General features: G+C 36.0%; 1 protein-coding gene across 1 annotated transcript in view; it reads right to left on the bottom strand.

Moving 5' to 3' along the window:
* Positions 1-15794: 15794 nt before the first annotated feature.
* DPYD (dihydropyrimidine dehydrogenase) overlaps positions 15795-21905 on the bottom strand; it is an 870422-nt gene continuing 864311 nt past the window's right edge. Inside the window, exons 22-23 of the mRNA XM_032155293.2 lie at positions 19509-19649; positions 15795-15965 (exon numbers count right to left, since the gene is read on the bottom strand). Coding sequence (XP_032011184.1) covers positions 15795-15965; positions 19509-19649 — 312 coding nt within the window. The remainder of the gene's footprint in view (positions 15966-19508; positions 19650-21905) is intronic.

Genomic DNA, 21905 nt, shown 5'->3' with positions numbered 1-21905 from the left:
CACACTGACTTCCACAATGGTTGAACTAGTTTACAGTCCCACCAACAGTGTAAAAGTGTTCCTATTTCTCCACATCCTCTCCAGCACCTGTTGTTTCCTGATTTTTTAATGATAGCCATTCTAACTGGTGCAAGATGGCATCTCATTGTGTTTTTGATTTGCATTTCTCTGATGGCCATTGATGAGCATTTCTTCATGTGTTTTTTGGCTGCATAAATGTCTTCTTTTGAGAAGTATCTGTTATATCTCCTTCACCCACTTTTTGATGGGGTCGTTTGTTTTTTTCTTGTAAATTTGTTCGAGTTCATTGTAGATTCTGGATATTAGCCCTTTGTCAGATGAGTAGGTTGTGAAAATTTTCTCCCATTTTGTAGGTTGCCTGTTCACTCTAATGGTAGTTTCTTTTGCTGTGCAGAAGCTGTTTAGTTTAATTAGATCCCATTTGTCAATTTTGGCTTGTTGCCATTGCTTTTGGTGTTTTAGACATGAAGTCCTTGCCCATGCCTATGTCCTGAATGGTAATGCCTAGGTTTTCTTCTAGAGGTTTTATGGTTTTAGGTCTAACATGTAAGTCTTTCATCCATCTTGAATTAATTTTTGTATAAGGTGTAAGGAAGGGATCCAGTTTCAGCTTTCTACATATGGCTAGCCAGTTTTCCTAGCACCGTTTTTTAAATAGGGAATCCTTTCCCCATTTCCTGTTTTTGTCAGGTTTGTCAAAGATCAGATAGTTGTAGATAGGCGGCGTTATTTCTGAGGGCTCTGTTCTGTTCCATTGATCTACATCTCTGTTTTGGTACTGGTACCATGCTGTTTTGGTTACTGTAGCCTTGTAGTATAGTTTGAAGTCAGGTAGCGTGATGCCTCCAGCTTTATCCCACAGAAATACAAACTACCATCAGAGAATACTACAAACACCTCTACCCAAATAAACTAGAAAATCTAGAAGAAATGGATAAATTCCTCGACACATACACCCTCCCGAGACTAAACCAGGAAGAAGTTGAATCTCTGAATAGACCAATAACAGGCTCTGAAATTGTGGCAATAATCAATAGCTTACCAACCAAAAAGAGTCCAGGACCTGATGGATTCACAGCCAAATTCTACCAGAGGTACAAGGAGGAACTGGTACCATTCCTTCTGAAACTATTCCAATCAATAGAAAAAGAGGGAATCCTCCCTAATTCATTTTATGAGGCCAGCATCATCCTGATACCAAAACTGGGCAGAGACACAACCAAAAAAGAGAATTTTAGACCAATATCCTTGATGAACATTGATGCAAAAATCCTCAATAAAATACTGGCAAACCGAATCCAGCAGCACATCAAAAAGCTTATACACCATGATCAAGTGGGCTTCATCCCTGGGATGCAAGGCTGGTTCAATGTACGCAAATCAATAAATGTAATCCAGCATATAAACAGAACCAAAGACAAAAACCACATGATTATCTCAATAGATGCAGAAAAAGCCTTTGACAAAATTCAACAATGCTTCATGCTAAAAACTCTCAATAAATTAGGTATTGATGGGATGTATCTTAAAATAATAAGAGCTATCTATGACAAACCCATAGCCAATATCATACTGAATGGGCAAAAACTGGAAGCATTCCCTTTGAAAACTGGCACAAGACAGGGATGCCCTCTCTCACCACTCCTATTCAACATAGTGTTGGAAGTTCTGGCCAGGGCAATCAGGCAGGAGAAGGAAATAAAGGGTATTCAATTAGGAAAAGAGGAAGTCAAATTGTCCCTGTTTGCAGATGACATGATTGTATATCTAGAAAACCCCATCATCTCAGCCCAAAATCTCCTTAAGCTGATAAGCAACTTCAGCAAAGTCTCAGGATACAAAATCAATGTACAAAAATCACAAGCATTCTTATACACCAATAACAGACAAACAGAGAGCCAAATCATGAGTGAACTCCCATTCACAATTGCTTCAAAGAGAATAAAATACCTAGGAATCCAACTTACAAGGGATGTGAAGGACCTCTTCAAGGAGAACTACAAACCACTGCTCAATGAAATAAAAGAGGATACAAACAAATGGAAGAACATTCCATGCTCATGGGTTGGAAGAATCAATATCGTGAAAATGGCCATACTGCCCAAGGTAATTTATAGATTCAATGCCATCCCCATCAAGCTACCAATGACTTTCTTCACAGAATTGGAAAAAACTACTTTAAAGTTCATATGGAACCAAAAAAGAGCCCGCATTGCCAAGTCAATCCTAAGCCAAAAGAACAAAGCTCTTGCACTCTTTTGGGCTCACACATTGTTACGTTTCATTGCCACTTTCTCATGTATCTACCAGTCTCCATCACAGTACTATGCATTCCCTGAAGGCAGAGGTGGGGTAGTATGGAGTTTAATTCTAAACTTTCTTATGAGGGAAAGATTGGTCTTTTCATCAAATGGGCTGGTACATCTGGAAATCTACATGCAAATGAATGAAGTTGGATTCCTACTCACCATCTAAAAAAATTAACTCAAACGGATCAAAAACCTAAATGTAAAGGTACAAATATAAACAGAAGAAAGTCTTGGTGTAAATTTTGTGAACTCTTATTAGCTAATAGTTATTTAGATAAATTATACCAAAAATAAAAGTAACACAATTTTAAAAAATAAATTGGACATCACCAAATTAAAAACTTTTGTGCTTCAAAGGACAGTATCAAGAGAGTGAAAAGACAACCCACAGAATGTGAAACATTTTTGCAAATCATATAGTTGATAAGAGACTTGAGTCTAGAATATACAAAGAACTCCTGCAACTCAATAATAAGATCATCCAATTAAAAATAAGCAGACAATATGAGTAGACACTGGTCTTAAGAAGGGACAGAAAAAGCCAATGAACACATGAAAAGATGTTCAGCATCATAAGCTTTCAGTAAAATGCAAACCAAAGCTACAATGAGATACCATCTCATGTCATTAGGATAGCTATGATCCAAAGTACAGATAATAATAAGTGTTGGCAAAGACATGGATAAATTAGAACACTCATTCCCTGTTGGTGGAAATGTAAGTTGGTGTAGCTGCTTTAGAAGATAGTCTGGCACTTCCGTAAAAGGTTAAAAAGAGTTACCACATGACCCAGCAATTTCACTTTTAGGTACATATTCAACAGAAATGAAAACGTATGTCTATAACAAAATTTCGACATGAATGTTCACAGAAGCTTTATTCATAATAGCCAAAAAGTACAAACAACCCAAATATCCATCAACTGATGAATGGATAAATAAAATATGTCATATCCATCAAATGGAATATTATACGGCCATAGAAAAAATGAACTATTGATACATGCTAATATATGAATTAGCCTTGAAAATAGTATGCTAAGCAAAAGAAGCCAGTCACAAAGTACAGTGGTAATATCCACACTATATTGCATGATTCTATTTTTGAAATGTCCAGAATAGGCAAATCCATAGAGATCAGAAGCAGATTAGTGTTTCCCTAGGGTTGGGCAGAGAGGAATGCGGAGTGACTGCTAATTGACTGAGTTTCTTTTTTTGATGTCATAAAAATGGATTTTGGTGATAGCTGCATAACTGTAAATGCATTAAAACCTATTGAACTGTACACTTTAGATGGCTGTTACATGAATTACATCTCAATAAAGCTGTTATAAAGGATAATTTATTATGTACCTAGGCTACTACATGCCAGGCTCTGCACCTGGCTCTGGGAATGCAAAGATGAATATGACAACTGCTTGTAATCTCATGCACTAATAGGCATATGCATAAGGAGTAGAGATATTACCGGGAGTGAATGATTAATTCTTGCAGTTGGGGATATCCTCAGAGAGGAGGTCCCAGCTGCTTGAGATAATATGTGAAGAAAAAAAAAAGTTTCCTCCAAGTGTGGCATAATTAAGACCAATACAGAATGAGGAAGTAGCACATGCTAAGATGTGGAGGTATTTTACACATTTATTTTGATATAATTTATTTTTGAAAAACTCTATGCTACAAAAAGGAAAAAAAGAAGTTTAAAAAGCACTTTGTTGGGCAATTGCTTTAGTATTGATGAAAGGTGACAAGGACGCAAGTTGAGGTCACACATGTGGGTTGGTGTGGAGAGTTGGAAATAAGCAAAGGGCACATTTATAGAGCCCCTGCCCTGTTCCTACAGGTCTTGCCTCTCTTTGTCTGCACACAACCCTATAAGATCTGCTTACTCTTCTTCATTTTATTGACAAGAGAAGTGAGGCACAGACAGGTAAGGCGACTTGCCCAAAGTCTCAAGTGGCCAATTGGCAGAGTTAGTATTCAACCTGGAAAATCTGTCTCCAGAACCTGAGCTCTTAGCCACTAATCTTATTTTGAAGGCGTTATTTCAATTTTGTGTTCCCCATGAAACCTGGTCCAAGGCCTGGCCCATTGCTGGATCTTGGAAAATGATTATTGATTGAATAAATCCATACTCTCCTATCTGTTTACTTCAAAGATTCCATGCTATGAAGCATGAAGCATAGGCATAAGCATAGGCAATCCCACTGCTTACAACTAGAGAAGCTGGAAATGGAGGTCCTGGCCTTCCGCTTCAGGACAGCTGCCTTTTTCCCTCCTTCGTACTCTTTATAGTGTCTAACCAGCAGATCCAACCACCCAGTGACACCAATCGGAAGAGCCAATATTTATTAATATTTAATTTTTTATTATAAGTATAAAATTAAGCTAATACTTATCAAGCAAGTTCTACATGCAGACACTGTGCTAAGCACTTTACATGCATCATCTCCTTTAGATCTCATGGTAATGCTGAGCAGCTGATCCTTGGGAAAGTGGCATATTGATCAACAGCATGGATTTGGGAGCTGCACTGCATGGGTTCAGATCTTAGCTCTGCCATTTACCATCAGTGTGGTGTGTGAAATCTGTTTAATATATCAGTACCTCAGTTTCCTCATCTAATAATAGTACCTACCTCATAAGATTGTTGTGATGGCTAAATAAATTATTGGCTGTTGAGTATTTGGAATAGTACCTGACATGGTGACTGCTAAGTGTTAGCTGTTATCAGTAATTTTCTTTCTACATCGGTTTACAATCAAGAAAAGTGAGGTTTAGATTATTAAGTACCTTCCACACAAAGACACAGCTAAGAGGCAGAGACAGGATTCAAACACAGGGAATTTGATTCCAGAATCTGCATTCTGAACCAACTCCAGAAGATTCAGTTCCCATGGTATACAACCTCTGTGAAACATCCTTTGCCTTCCCAGACGAACTTAAGGATGGCTTTATCTATACTTGCATAATAGCAATAAAATAAAATGTTCAACATTTCATTAGAAGTGTAGAACACCATACTGCTATATTTTCCCTTTACACAGTGGCTGGTATTTAGTAGGCTCTTAATAAATTTATGTTGTTAGTCTAAACCCTATTGCTAAATATTTCTTCAATCCATTCCCTCCTCCCTAACCCTATTACTGCTGCCTTATTAGTCCAGGCACTCAAAATTTCTTGCTTGAGCAGATGTAACAGCATCCTAATTAGACTTTGTGCTGCCATACCCTGCACCATACCCTGTGCTATGAGATAATCTTAGTGAGTCTTTTTTCTGTGCAACCAAAAGAATCTACAGTTTCCCAGCTGATAAAATTGATCCAAAAGCTAAATGTTTATACATATAGACCAATAATTTCATGATAATTTGGGCAACCTTGCCACCTGAAAGTCCTTAATAATTGCTATTTGTTGAGTGTAGAACTCTCTCTGTTATTTAAAGCATGGTGATGAAGAGTGTTGATTTGTAAACACCAATGTAAAAATAGTTGACCTGATAGTCATATGCAAAATATGGTTTGTTTGTTTTTTACTGTTGCTGTACCAAATAAGTCATCTTAAAATTTTAACTATATGACAAGTCCCCATGTAGGTCTGTTTATGATCATGAACATCCTCTTTAAGGAAGGTGTCTTGGTCCAATCAGGCTACTATAACAAAGTAGCATAGACTGGATGGCTTATAAACAACAGAAAGGTATTTCTCACAGTTCTGGAGGCTGAGAGGTCCAAGGTCAAGTTGTCTGTAGATTCTGTGTCTGGTGAGGGCCTATTTCCTGGTTCGTAGATAGCAACTTCTTGCTGTGTTCTCACACCTTGTAAGGGGTGAATAAGCCCCCTAGGCCCTCTTTTATAAGGGCACTAATCCCATTCATGAGGGCTCTGCTCTTATGACCCAAGCATCCCTTAAAAGGCCCCACTTCCTAATACCATCACTTTGTTGGTTAGGATTTCATCATGCAAATTCCCCCTTGCCATGGTATTTAATATATTCACAGGTTTCAGGGATTAGGATATAGGTAACTTTGGGGGCAGTGGGGTGGGGAGCATTATTCTGTCTACCACACAGAACAATAAAGATAATATGAACTTTCAGCTACAGGGGTTACATGTGGCCTGAAAATAAAGCCACATAAAGAAGAACAGAGAGATGAAGAGAAACAGTTCTGATGATGCCACTGTTTGAAATTCTGAATTCAGTAAAAACTTCAGTGAACTCTATTCCTGGGCTTTTAAGTTATGTGAGGCAATAAAATTCTTTTTTCTTTTCCTAAACCAGTTTGAGTTGGTTTTCTGTCACTTGAAATCAAACATCCTTACTGATATGGGGCAGGAAAGAAAAGGAAGAGGTAGGGGGGAAAGAGAAGAAAGAGTTCATTGCAAATTTAATGATCAATCCTAAGCAAATGTGAGAATGCTGAAGCGGTTATACATGTAGAAGGCAGAGAAGATATGAACTTAGGAAGAGATAAACTTTAGACATATTGAGTTTAGGGTTTGTATATGAATATACATTGTATTTGAATAAAATATACATTTGTATTCAAATATATACATACAGGTTTGGGTTTTAGAGAAGTCAGGATGAAAGAAAGATTTGGGAATGTCTAATATTTTTCCCTTTATCTTTAATATGTGTGTTTTTATCTATGGTGTTCTTGGTTTTCTAGATCCTTGGATTCCTATACTTCCATGTTTAGCAGAGGAGAACATAAATATATCACATTCTTGTCTTTAAGAAACTTTCAAAGTTTTAATCATGTTTATATTGTGATGCAAAGCAATGTTATTGGCCATAATTGTTGGCAAGACTTTGTAGTGTGATAAAAATTACTCATGCTTGTAGTCTCAAAAGAGAAAGAGAAAATGAGGTGTTACTCTTTCCCCCCGCCCCAACCACATATGCTGGTTGAAGTCTCATTGAAATATCCTACAAGAAAGAAGAGCAAGACATGGTCTCCCAAATGTTGCAAAACTGAAATGGAGTGTAAAAATATTCATGATTTGTTTTCTACAGTCCTATCCCAAATCCCTAACCCCTTTCTACCTATTTTACTCAAAAGCTGCTCTTCTAAAGTTGAGGAAATAAGCATCTTTGAGTTTCTTGCCTGAAGACATAAATCAAATTGAAAGGTTCTTATCTTCCACTCAGGTTCTTATGCTTCCAAGAAAAAATATGCAGACTTAACCTTTCCATTCGTCTTAAATTTTAACATACATGTATGTATGCACACTCATGGATGTGTATATGCATATATATTAATATATTTGGTTCTTTGTTGACCAAATACCTAGGTTTCATAGAGATGGATACCATAGAAGGCAGGAAAGATGAATAAGCCAACACTATTAATAGGCAGATAGATCTCATTTTCAGTAGAAACACATAAAGGAAAATTACTGGTGAGAGAGGAGGTCTTGACCAATATGTTGATTAATGCAAATCTTTGAAAACTGCCAGCAGCGTATAAACTTGAATGCATCAATGGTAGTGGAATAAAGAAGGCAGGGCCGCAGAAAGAAACAGACAGAAGGCTCTTGGTGCTTGCAGAATACAGCATATGAAAAAGCACGATATAAATTCTGTAAACAACTGCACAGATTAATAAATCAATAGGACTCACTACTATAGACTATTTGCCAGTGACAAAATAACTTGGATTCTTTTATAATGTGGAAGTTTATAGTGCATACTAGAAGAATAGTAAATGAAAGACAGTATCACAGTTTATAAATGCTCTAGATCAGCTACTGAAAGGTTAACACACTCAACAAGACAGTCAGCCATGCTTGTTTCCAATGCAAATAGCACTATCCAATTTAAAGATGGCATCTGTAATTTTAAAAATTTAAGCAGAAAATCCATATTAATAAAAGATGTGCCATATTAGTTAATGCTACCATATTAATTAACAAAGGGGAGCACTATAGACTACAGGAACTTCTCAGAACCATTAAGGGTCTAGTCCAAATTTTCACCCGGCAGGCAGTTTGCTGAATTGTGCACATATGTGAGTAAGAGGAAAATGTTACAGCTCTGGGTAGATACTAGTGTGTCTAATGGCTTTCCTGTTAATTGGATTAACTTCATAGGATAGAAGCAGACCAGATCCTGCCAGGTAACATACTCATTCCTAAGGGCAGTACCTTTCAGACAATATTATTACATGATTTTGCCAGCCCATTTGCTGGTAACCTAAGACCATGTAAACGTGAAAAATGCATCTCCAAATATCCATATTACAGCAAAATATATAATGCTCAGAAAGATTGTCTGACAGAGGGCATTGCCTGAATATCAAGTCAACTTAGCTTCATTTCCAAATACAGTTCCAATTAAACATGTCAATTTATGTAAGTCATTTATTTGCTTTATCTTTCAATTTCCTTTTTAAAAAATATAGAAATAACCAGCTTATAGAATTAGGGAGGTAAAATGAGATCATTTAATATTTATCTATTTTCATATTTATATACTAATATATAATATATAAATAAATATATTCATTTTAATCACATTCACCTTTTCAATTATATATGTTATATTTTATTACTAAGATCTTTTATGTTTGACAGAATTGGTTAACTTACTCTTTTTTTTTTTTTGTGACAGAGTCTCACACTCTTGCCCTAGCTGGAGTGCAGTGGTGCAATTTAGGCTTACTGCAACCTCTGTCTCCCAGGTTGAAGCAATTCTCCTGCCTGAGCTTCCCAGATAGCTGGGATTAAAGGCATGTGCCACCACACCCAGCTGATTTTTGTATTTTTAGTAGAGACAGGGTTTCACTATGTTGGCCAGGCTGGTCTAGAACACCTGACCTCGTGATTCACCCGCCTCAGCCTCCCAAAGTACTGGGATTACAGGCGTGAGCCACCGCTCCCGGTTGGTTAACTTACTCTTAAAAAAAATCTTGATCTTTCCATTGCATGGAATATCTTTTTTTTCCAGATTGCCGTGACAAATGTTAGTCTAGGAAGTCATACTACCAGTTACTACTATGACCATCTGACTTTGAGTCTAGCAAATGTAGATTTCAGTTAGTGGCCTTATATCTTTTAAAACTGTATTTGAAATTTCTACGCTCATGAACAACAGTAATTATATCTAACTTATTAAGTGTATGACTATTCTCCATTTTATAGATGAGGAAATTGAGGCTGAGCAGTCTAGTTAATGGATCCAAGTTCAGCAAGTGGCAGATGTAGATTCTACTATCCTGCGTGTAAGGTGAATAACTATTTTCATATTAGTAGGAAGTTTTGAGAGATTCCAGTGAAGATGGGGATCATGCACTGTGGACTGTATAGTGAGTGACTGGAGTAACAGGTTTAAATATAAACTCTGCCCTTGGCAATGTATGGTCTTGGGAAAATCACAGAAACTCCTAAGCCTTGTTTTTTCATCTGTGAAATGGGGCTAATAACCTCTACCTGACTACATTTCTGTGCAGTTAACTGAGATGTTTCATTACATTTCAATTTCGGCATTTTTTTTTTTTTTTTTGGTCAGTGAAGTTTTACAACAAAGCTAGATTTTTTTTCAACATTAAAAACATAAGATTTGTATAAAAATTCTCAAGTATCTACAAGTAATTTATTTCTTGACATTATACAAAGTCAGCATAAAATTTTAAGCCATTTCAATATATTGACAAAGCTCTACCATAAGTATAAGATAAACTTGTGACGGTGTCATAGGACAATGCAACATCTTAGTTACTGTTTTCTTATTATTGAAATTATCTATTTGTTAAACAGTATAATTTGATTAGATGAGTTCTGATATAAACATTTTTTAACTGAATACATATTAAACATTGTATTTAACTGATTATTAATGAGTGAACCATTAAGATGTACAGATAGTCCCAGTATGAACATTTTAATCTTAAAAATACATGAGACAAAATATGAAATATATTCAAAACATTTGTTTTTTAGTGTTTCACTATAGGATGTTTTTAAATAAGAAAAACAGTAATTGAATACTTATTCATTGAGAGTCACTATTTCATTTTATCCTCACGATAACCTTAACCTTAGGTGGTACAAACTATTTTAATATCAACTTTACAGATTAGGAAGCTGAGGTTTGGATGTCTGAGGTGACAAGCAATTAAGTGGCAGCAGGGTATCAAACTCCAAATACATATTAATCCTCAAACTTTGGGGGTAAGGAAGGTCACATAGAGTTGGAATAGTAGTGGGAGGCCTTCCTAGGAGGGTCTTGAATTCCATTTTCATTTGTTAAAACATGGGGAAATCTTGAGGGTTTTATAACAATGGAGAAATATGATAGGATATGCAGGTTGGCAAGCGATCTAGGAGAGTGTTCGCATGAGTGGGAGTGAGATATTCCTACAAGAGCTGGATAATACATAATGGGAGAATGAATCACAGCAGTTTGTACGATGAAAACTGGAGCAAGCCTTAGGAGATGTTTTAGAGGTAAAATTGTTAGACATGGTAACTGACTGGATGTGGGTACGGACCAGAAAGATACTGGAATTAAGTTAAAAATATTTAAATAGAGCAAGTGCTCAGGTACTCAGAAGTCCAACTTACAGGTATAGATGTTGGCATTAACTGTACAGAAAAGGTGATAACAGGAGTCAGAGTGGGAGAGGGGGGGACATCCCAAGGAGCATCTTGCAGATTGCTTCTAGTTCATGGTTCCTATAGATTTTAGCTATTGTCTTTTACTATCCTACCTCAGCTTACCTTTGTAGTCATTTAAGTAACTCAGGCTCTCCAATCTCTTGACCTTTGCAATTGCTGTTTCACCTCTGGAACACACTCTCTGTTCTTCATGCGATTGGTTTCTTCCCATCCATCAGGACTTACTTGCCCACACTTGGAGGAGTAAGTACCTTCCTCAGCTCCATCGCAGGCCTTGTTGTTACTGCCAGAGCACTTATCATAGTTTGCAGTTAATTTATTTGCTTGATTTTTCTATCATCCACGAAGATGCACACCCAGTAAGGCAGGAGCCATGTTTGTCTTGTTCATAGTTGAATCAGTATCAGCTAGGAAGTGCTTGGCATAAAGAAGATATTTAATATTTTTGAATGAGTGAACGAAGTGCGGATTCTGATTCCTTGAGGGATTCTAGTGTGATCCAAACCTGTCTGTCTCCACCTTACTTCCAACCACATGTTCCTTTTGTCCTAGCTAATTCAAGCTTTTGTGGTTTTCCGAACATTCCAGACTTTTCAAACCTCTGTGCTCTCTCTTGTTTTCACTGCTTGAGGTGTCTTCTCTTGTTACCTATTTAGGAAATTCCTTTATGAGCTCAAATTCAGAAAGATTAAATAATCTGTCCAAGATGACACAGATAATGAGTGGCAGCTGTCATATTCAATCCAGTTCTGTTTATTCCAAAGCCCAAACTTTTAATCACCATGCAATATTGATAATCACATGTCAAAAATATTATATTTTATGAAAAATCAATGTATCCCAAATTAAAGAGATATGTTTTAATCAAGTTGTTGAATACATGAAAAAGCTTCTAAATAAAAGAGCCAAAGTTAAAAAAAAAAAAAAAAAACTTGGCTTAATTGCCACCTTGTTAAGAGAGTATGCCTTTGATGTCCCTGCTCTCAAGATTGCTTTCCTAGCATTCACCACGTTACCTATTTTCCCTGTACATTGTAAGCACCTTGAAGTTAGGGAGTACCGTGGTCTGAATGTCTATGTCTCCTCAAAATTCATATGTTGAAATTTCCATATCCAAGGTGATAGTATTAAGAGGTGGAGCTTTTGAGAGGTGATTAAATCATGAAGGTGGAACCCTCCTTAATGAGATTAGTGCCCTCATAAATAGGCCCAAGGGAGCCTGTTCACCGCTCTACCATGTGAGGACACAGCCATAAGGTGCAATCTCTGTACCATAAAACAGGCCCTCGCCAGATCTCCAATCTACTGGCACCTTGATCTTGGAATTCCCAGCCTCTGGAACTGTGCGAAATGTTTTTTGTTGTTGTTGCTGTTGTTTGTTTTTTGCTGTTTATAAGCTACATAGTTCATGGTAATTTGTTATAGCAGCCCTAACAGATTAAGACAAGAAGCATTCATCATTCGAGTTCATATCCTCAGCCCTTAGTCCAGTGCTTGGTTCATTGTATAATAGCTGCTTCATAAATATTTGTTGAATGAATAAATGGTTGGTTGAACAAAAGGATGAAGGCATGTAGCATATTAGACATAACCAGGGGCACCTACAAACATATCTCAACAGTTATATGACCTGGAACAAGTTAGTTAGACTCTTTAAGCACCTATGTCTCCATTTTTAAATGGAAAAAAATATAGCACTTACCTGTGATCCTTATAACATTCAAATGTAATAATATATGTTGTATTAGTCATGATTGTCCAGAGAAACATAACTGATACACTTTATTTATTTCATTAAAAAATTTATTTATTATTTTAAGGAATGAACACACATAATTGTGGAAGCTTGATGAGTCCCAACTTTGATAGGGGAGGCCTGCAAGCTGGCCTCTCAGAAAAGAGCTATAGTTCAAGTCCAAAGGCTGTCTGATGTACAACCAGAAAGAGCCAATGATGTAGATGAAGGCTGAAGGCAGTCTGCTGGAGAATTCCTTCCTGGTCAAGGGAAGTCAGCCTTCGTTCTAGCCAGGCCTTCCACTGGTTGGATGAGGTCCACCCACATTATGGAGGGCAATTTGCTTTACTCAGAGTCCGCTAATTTTAATGTCAATCTAACCCCAAAACACACACCCTCACAGAAACATGTGAGAATAATGCTTGACTAAGTGTCTGGGTACTGCGGCCCAGCCAAGCTGACACATACAATTAACTATCATATATGCAGAACATTTAGTACAGCTTCTCAGACATTCGTTAGGAAGTGCTTACTAACCACAGTATCTCGTCTGGTCTTATGTCCCCAATCATGTCTGGAGGTAAGGCGCCATGAGAATGTGTGTGTTAGGGTCAATGGCTCCTGGTGTCTTGCTGGATGGGAATAATGTGGTTTTCATTCTTCCTTATTCTGAGTCTCTCTGTAAATAACACATGTAAAATTGAGTTATGTTTTCTACACACAACAAGGATAAGAAAAACTTCTTGGTATGAAGTAGAAAGTGAATACAACAGAAAGAAATGTGCGTAAGGAAGAAACTAGTATAAAATCATGGATTGCCATGGCCTAACCCTGGTCACTTGTAGTTTCCCAAAGTAGTTACAGAAACAGCTAAAGTATTTTGCCCTCTCTTTCTCAGAAAAAAATGCAAAGGTCATGATTATTTCTTTAATCTCGATCAAGGAAATTTCTGCCTGGCATTTGGCATTCAGTATCTTGAAGAGGACTCAGGTGTGTACATACATGGGATATCTTTCATAATATTCCAAGAAGCCTACTAAACTCCCAGAGTGAAAAACTCTCATCAGATTCAGGTAGGGGGTAAGACATTATGATGGCATCCACGTAGCCCTGGTAAATCTCTTTTCTAGATTACTGGAACTGTTTTCTAAGTGTTACCAACTCCAAAAGTTAAAATCCCTCACCATGACAAGAATGCAAAGAGAGTCCATTTACATGAGTCAATAATATCACATAACTATCTAAGCAGTAATATTAAGTGAGATGTGTACTTCCTACAGTGAGACTGGCACTTTCAGGCAGGCAGGCAGGCTGCCACTTTCCATTTGTCCCTGCCCATTGGCCATTGCAAGAATCCTGGCCTGTTCCCAGTAAAAGATGCCTTTTGGCAGAATAGAATTTAATTCAGTAGGTAAAGATGGGTAAGAAGGACAGGAAGTGAAACATTTGAGTAACTGTACTATCATCACCCTCATTTTACTTAAACTAACATGAGTTTTATATCTGGATGGAATGCTCTATAGGACTAACCAAAAACTGCTCTATTTCAAAATCTAAATGGTTTATATGAAATTACATTTGCAAATGAGGCAGCAAAATACCATATTTAAAATGCTTTATGATATTTTATTTGATATTATTCAATCATACAGGTTTTGTGGCAAATATGCATTTCTAAAAGTGCATAATCAAACATTTTATTTTTCTAGCTCTTGAATTTGTCATAGAAATAAGCCATAGATTGTTACTTTCTTATTTACTACTTATAGATTCATATTGAAGTATGCCATGAAGAGGAGATAAATGAATTTATATGACACTATTTACTGATTACGAAAATAGAGAAATACAAAAATATTATCTAATAATAACAAAAAATATATTTCTTTTAAACATAAACACTAAAACAGAGAGTAGTCAAACTGATTTGGCACGTTTAATATATATTATCAACATTATATTTTTCATTCTTGAATAATGAAGCATTGCATACTTTGGGCTTTGTTCAAACATTAGTTGCTGTAATCACGAAGGTGACTATTAAAACCAGTCAGGGCAGGTATGTGCACAGCAAAAGAGTGGTAACCAGGCTCTATTCTATCATCTCATTTTGTTAGGAACATAGTTTAAAGAGAAATGCCATTAAAAGAGGATGAGTTGGCTCACGCTTGTAATCCCAGCACTTTGGGAGGCCGAGGCGGGCGGATCACGAGGTCAGGAGATCAAGACCACAGTGAAACCCCGTCTCTACTAAAAATACAAAAAATTAGCCGGGCGCGGTGGCGGGCGCCTATAGTCCCAGCTACTCGGAGGCTGAGGCAGGAGAATGGCGTGAACCCGGGAGGCGGAGCTTGCAGTGAGCCGAGAGTGCGCCACTGCACTCCAGCCTGGGCGACAGAGCGAGACTCCGTCTCAAAAAAAAAAAAAAAAGAGGATGAGTTTGGACAACCATCTCACGCATGAGTAGTGAATGGTAGTTAGTTAGTAAATATTCTCACTATCCTCTATCTAACACCAAAAAGAAGCAATTTCAGCGAAGGGGATTTTACTTAACAAAGTTCTACAAACTCAATTTTAGGCTTTCTTTTCCTGTCAGAGCAAATAACTTTTGGACTTTCTTCATTTGTACTTTATGGAGCTAATTACATTTTCTTAGAAACAGCATTAAAATTAAAGGTAATTTTTAATGATAAAATGTTTCCTTGGATACATTTTCTTGTACGTTAAAGTGTACTTTGTTTCAATTTCACTTACAATTAGAAATTAAATATGGAGCACAGCATAGGGCAATTTGGAAATTGTCACACTAATTGCCACAAAAAAGTTAATTTTTCACATAAGACAACTGGCAGTGAACATCCAATTAACTGCCACACAGTTATTTAACTACTATCCTCAGAAAAGAATTATTCTATTTTATGACCATTAATTGAATGGTCATTGACATGAGACATTTTTTACATTTACAAATGTATTTTGAAATTACATATTTTTATTTAGAAAATATATATTTGTTTTAATTTGGAAAGAGCTGAACACAAGGATCATGATTTTAAAAGATCAGCAAATGTAGGTGACATGAAAGTTCACAGCAACTGTTTCACAAATCGCCTTAACACACCGGATTCACAGATAAGGGTATGCCTCTCTTTGGTTCATAAGGTGTTGTCCTGGAAACCATTTTGATGCAGTCGACAATAGGGCAGACACTGAGACACAGAGTACAGCCTGTACAAGTGTCGGTTACGGTGGGCAGGTGGGTTTCTGGATCAAACTGTATAGCCTGCAAACAGAAACAGAGGGTATTGATGTCACTGACCACAAAGGTCAAGAATGTCCCCATTTTAGCATCAACATTTTTCTCTGCTGCAGAGGAGCTGCACTATGAGACAACTACGTCCAGCTCTGTGGTGCAACTATAGCAACAGTTGAGCTGACAGAGGAGGAAAAAAAGAGCGAGAAAAGAAATCCTTTTAAATTAAAAACACAATGTTTAAAATTCCTTAGGGGCATTTTTCTTCATTGTGTGAGGAAAATATGTCATAACATAGTCACTCTCTAGTTTTCTTTGTTCTAAGCAGAGTTCGGGTCTTTCCAGTTCTACCAGGATGGGGCGTCTTCTACCTGTGGATTTTGGGGGACTTTCACACGTCCTCCTTTTCCTCTTCACACTCTGTGTTCTTGACAGTGGAAAAGTGTTACTGTCAGATTCTGAGGCAATGAATACATTTGTTTGGATTTCAAATAATGCATGTAGTTTTTAGAAGAAAGCAGAAGAAAAAAATTAGCTTAACAGTCAGCTTTGAGTTTTGAAGATTTCCAAGCTGACTCTAGTCATTGTCCGCCATGAAGGGGAAAAAACACTGAATGGAGAGCCAGGAAAACTGGTGTCCAGTCCCGGCCCTGACATTACTGAGCCCAGATTACCACAGCCAGGACTCCAGCTCTGAAACCGCTTAGGATTTTGAGAAAGTTTACAATTTTCCTTCCCCCATCTTCCTCTATTCCCTCCCTCCCTTCTTCCCTCCCTTCCTCTCTTTTTCTTTCCATGAAGCAATGTAGAATAAGCAATTAAAAATACCTAGTGTGAAATTCAGGATTGAGTTTTTTTTTTTTTTTAAAAAGGTATGATGATTATTTTCCCGTTAAAGAGAAACATTTCAGTAATGAAAAATGATATGTAAGACCTCAGTGGAAGTTACAGGATTTCTATCCAGGAGGGATTTCAGGGCAGCTATGTAGGGGTGGATCATGGTGTTAGAGGGGATTTAGGAAACTTGCCTGGCAGTCTCACTAGCAAAAAAAATTCAAGTTTTACTCAGACTGTGTACTACTTTGCAGTGACTAAGTCGGGGCTGAGGAAATTATAAGGGACATTAAGTGTCTCTCCACCCCCATGGTACCCCTTGAGGCCAGCTCTACAAATCTTACATTTTCAAGGAATTGCATTATTCTGATTTTTTTCCTGTCTCATACCAATGTTATAATTCAATTACATATGTGTGTGTGTATATATATATACATACATATATACACATATATATATACATACATATACACACATATATATACATACATATATACACACACATATATACACACATACGTGTATATATGTGTATATATATATCTATGTGTATATGTGTGTGTATATATAGTTGTTTAAAAAATTCCCTCCTCCAAATGAAGCCACATGCAACTATATTTTTTCCTCTTTTACGCACATATAAAAGAAAATAATATTTTCAGAGTAAATCATGATAGTTGCTTAATATTTTTTAAAAGTCTGATCTTGAAGGAAATAAACATTTTTTTTACATTGTTATAATTGTTCCATTTTATTATTAGTTATTGTTGTTATCCCTTACTATGCCTAATTTATTTTTTTAATTTTTTTTCTTTTTTTTTTAAATGACGAGTTAATGGGTGCAGCACACCAACGTGGCATATGTATACATATGTAACAAACCTGCACGTTGTGCACATATACCCTAAAACTTAAAGTATTATAATAATAATAAAATTTAAAAAAGAAAAAAGAATAAACATATATTTGAACAAGAACTATAGCTATAGCAAGTCGTAAGAGTATTTGTCCACACAAATTGGTGCTATGTTTCGTAAAACAACATTATAAGGTGCTGTTTGGATGAGTAAAAACGATTTCTCTTCCTTATGTACCCTTTTATATAAATGGAAACTCAATGAAGTAACTGATAAAAATTAATGCTTAGCAATATACTTTGAAAATCTGCAAAGATATAAAACTTTATGTTCAATTAAAAATTTTGATTTTCTATTTTTATCTTCTGAGACAGAAGAATCAAAGAACTTTCTAAGTCTTTTAAAATGCATACTTGTGACTTTCTTTCTCATTACTAAGAAGATTTTTCTAAAGTTGCTCCAAGTCTAGAATTCCACGGTGGGAGCCATAAGTTCTAAGATTTAAGATATTAGAAAGCTGATGCTCTGATAGTTATGGGACTTCCTGATTGATCTCTGATTGGTTAATTTGAAAGATGACATGAAAGTAAATGTGATATGGCTAGCACTTTATAAAAATAACTGTTAAGACACCTTTTAGCTAGAAAAAAGTGATGAACTGAGTAAAAATTTGGTGTAGAACTGTGAAACTAGGAAGAAAAATTAATAGTTTTTTTAAAATTAAAATATGTCTGCCATAAGAATATGCAAAATCCCACCATGAGCAGTATGGGATCTGCCCCTAGGTTGAATAAGGTACATAAACTTCTCTTTTTAAAAATGGGGACATTTTATTATGAATTTAGAACGTTCCATTGATCATTTCTTAAAAAGATCTTTTTTTACTTATAGCTTAAAAAATATAATGAAAATAATATTGTATCGTTTTTAGCAATTTTTAATAGTTTAGTAGTTTTCCAAAACTTTAAAATTTGCTTTCTGCAAACTCTACATCTTAAGAAATTCTTTTACTTTCACAATAAATCAGGCTTTTGAGAAGAAACTTATGTTTAAAAGTATTGTTACGATCATTTTTCATTCATTTCTAAAATTCAACCAGTTAAAAGTCATAGTTGTGCCAAACTCTTTAAAAAACAGCAGGTTATAAATATATAAGAAGTAAATGAGGAAGCAAATTATAAACCAAAGAGAAATTCACAGAATGTGTTTTCAAGAGAATAGTCCACAAGGAGTCAAATCCCCAATTTTTCTTTCTTTTTCTTTTTCTTCTCTTTTCTTTTTTTTTTCCTGCATGCTAGACGCTCTGCTGAGGACTGAGGAGCTGGAAAGTAGCTATGGCTCACTTCATGAGGGAAGAATGCATCTCTTAGGCTTTTCCAGCTTCAGAAGAATTCCTGGGACCAACCTATACAACTCATTGGTGGGAAAGTGCTTCTTTCTGACCATAGTAAAAGCCTAATCAATACTGAATGGAAGAGAACTCTCTTTTGGCAGAAGGAATCATAGGCTTTCGGAGTAATGGCCATAAATGGTAGTTCTTTTCCCTTTCCTCTGTATTAAAGCGTAATGCTTTCCTAGTATTCATAATTTTGTGTGCATTTCTCTTTTCAGTTGGATTTTTCTCTCTAATGTTGTGGGTGATGAAATGGTATTAAAAAATAATTCTGTGCATTAAATGCTGGCATAGTTAGTAAAAGTTACAAGTTTCCTTTTAAAAAAGACCATATTACAAGGGTGACAGGAGAGAAAGATGTACTGTTGCAGAAGAGCAATATTTGGCACCACCGGTTTAAATTTCACACTTAGCAACAGAAAATGCTTTCTGCCACAAAACCCAGAAGAAACATGTCTCATAGCATTCTAATTCCAGCAGGATTCTTACCTGGTAGCCGGAATCATTACAGGTCATGTAGCATTTACCACAGTTGATACACATTTCTTCATCGATCATAGCCACAACTTGCTCCACGTTGCTCAATTCACCAAATGTTCCAAGGTACTGCAGTGCTTTTCCTATTACATCCTAAAAATAGCCACTGAATTACTTAGCAAGCTCATTTTAAAACATTTTCATGTAATAATTAATATCATTCAGCATTTTCCTGTTTTTATACAATGTGGCATTATATTAACTTGGGAGACTTTGGATAGCATAATTCTCATAGATAAGCTTTTTATGATAATTATAGCTTAGATGTTTGTCTTCTGAAAGATGGGCAATATGCATGCCTAGCTTAGAAATACGGGACCTAATTAACTGCATTCAATAGGTTTTCGACTGGATAATTGAAAAAAGCATTTCTGTGGACAGAAAGAACAAATGACACCTGTTTAAGTTGTCATGGCTTACTTTTCCTCATTTTTGGGCCTTGAAGGACCAAAAGTAATGCAAAGTGAGAAAGGGTAATACACTATGCTAGAAAAGTTTAGATTGCTCATAATGAAGGGAATACGAGTGTGAATGTTATGCATTTATTTCACTGTATGAGGATTTTAGATTTTAATTTAAAAAGTGCTGTGATAGAATACTCACCTGTCATGTCTTGAAGAGTATGTAACATTATTTAAAAATTCTAATTTATGTTAATTGATTAGGTTGATCCAATAATTAAGTTAGATGCTCTTTTACTTTTGAAGAACTAGAATTTTCTTCTTTCACCATTGAAGATCTTTCATGTGATTACACATTGCTTTGTTCTTCATACTAATTGGGAGTGTGCTTAATATGTGAAGCACAGACTATGTTTCATCCACAATAAGAAACATTTTGCTTCATACAACAAAACAAAAGAATGTAGCAATGTCAAATTAGCATGCTGTCAATATTTTTGCTTTTGTTTTTAACTATTAACATGAGAGTCTTGTTTGAATTCAAGGTCCATGTTCAAGGTTTGACTCTTACTTAACATCATCTTTCCATATTCTCTTTGGTATTGCATTTTCTGCTCTTTTTATAATCTTGCTTACTCTTCTTTACTTTTTTTTCTTTGATCTCTAAATTATAATATACTCATTATCATGGAATTTCAAACTGAGACAAAGTTTACATTTTTATACAGTTCCTTTGTGTATCTCTCAAGTGATAAGATGCTAGAAAACTTCCAATATTGTCTTCTCTATTTTCTTTATAATGTGTTGAAGTTGTAATTTCAACTACACTGCAGTCTGTTTGTAGGTGGGCACTTGACATCCAAATCAATATTTCCATTTTGAAATGCTCCCATAAACTCAAGATCTACATTTATCAGCTGCATAATGAGCACTGTCATTAGAGATTGGTCCTTCAAATTCTCTACTCACTGAACTTATCATCAACAACACGAACTGGGTATTCCTTTGTATTTCTTTAGTTTTGTGAATAGCATTAGGATTTTTCCAATCATGGAGTCTTGGAATTTCATAGTTATATTTCACTGCATAACTTGCTCCAATATCTCCTATCTGTTGCCAAGTCTGGGTTCTGGATGTGCAATATCTTTTGAATCATTTCCATGTTTACTGCCATTTTTAAACGTTATTAATGAATTTCTCATTATGTTTAATGCAATTGTAAGAGACTACTTGATAAGTTTCATCCTCACATTCTTCCTTTCCCACTCTACCCTGTGCAATGCTGCCATCTTAATCTAGGATGTAAGACACAGACTAAATTTCTCACTACCTTATTCAAAAATCTGTTGAATTAGGCACAGGCTTACCATGCTGGCATTTAAGGCTTTCTGCAAACATGTCTTTTTCTATCTTATTTCTCAGTTTCAAACACCATGCACTTCAGCTACACTGGAGGACACATTTTTCAACTGACCCATCTGAGGTCTAACATTAGGTTAAGTCCTCTGTCTAAAATACCTTTCATTCCTAACTCCACTTTGCAAATCCCAAGCATCCTTCAAAGACATCTCGAACGCCACTACTTCATGACTTCATGAAGATTTCCTTAATCCTTCCTTCTTCTTTCCTAACCAAATGTGAGGATGTGATCTTTCTTCCTCTTTCTCTCTCTTTCTCACCTTTTCCCCTTTTCGTCCCTTCCTTGCCCTCTCTCCTCCATATTCTCTTTCTTAAAATTTTTTTTTGATGGCCTATGGTATTATATCTATTATGTGGAACTAATGACAACAGATACCTTTTGAGTCCTTAATATATTTCAGGCCAGTGCCATATGTCTTACACATTTTCTCACTTAAACTTCATGCATTTAATAGTTGATGATGTGACTGAGATTTAAAGTATACAATTAAGTAAATGATGAAGCAGGGACTGAGAACCAGTGTTGCCT

This window comes from Hylobates moloch, unplaced genomic scaffold (assembly GCF_009828535.3).
Source record: "Hylobates moloch isolate HMO894 unplaced genomic scaffold, HMol_V3 SCAFFOLD_5, whole genome shotgun sequence".
In the NCBI taxonomy this organism is placed as follows: Eukaryota; Metazoa; Chordata; class Mammalia; order Primates; family Hylobatidae; genus Hylobates; species Hylobates moloch.
The sequence above is the reverse complement of the archived record's forward strand: the minus strand, read 5'-3'. Positions and strand labels throughout refer to the sequence as shown.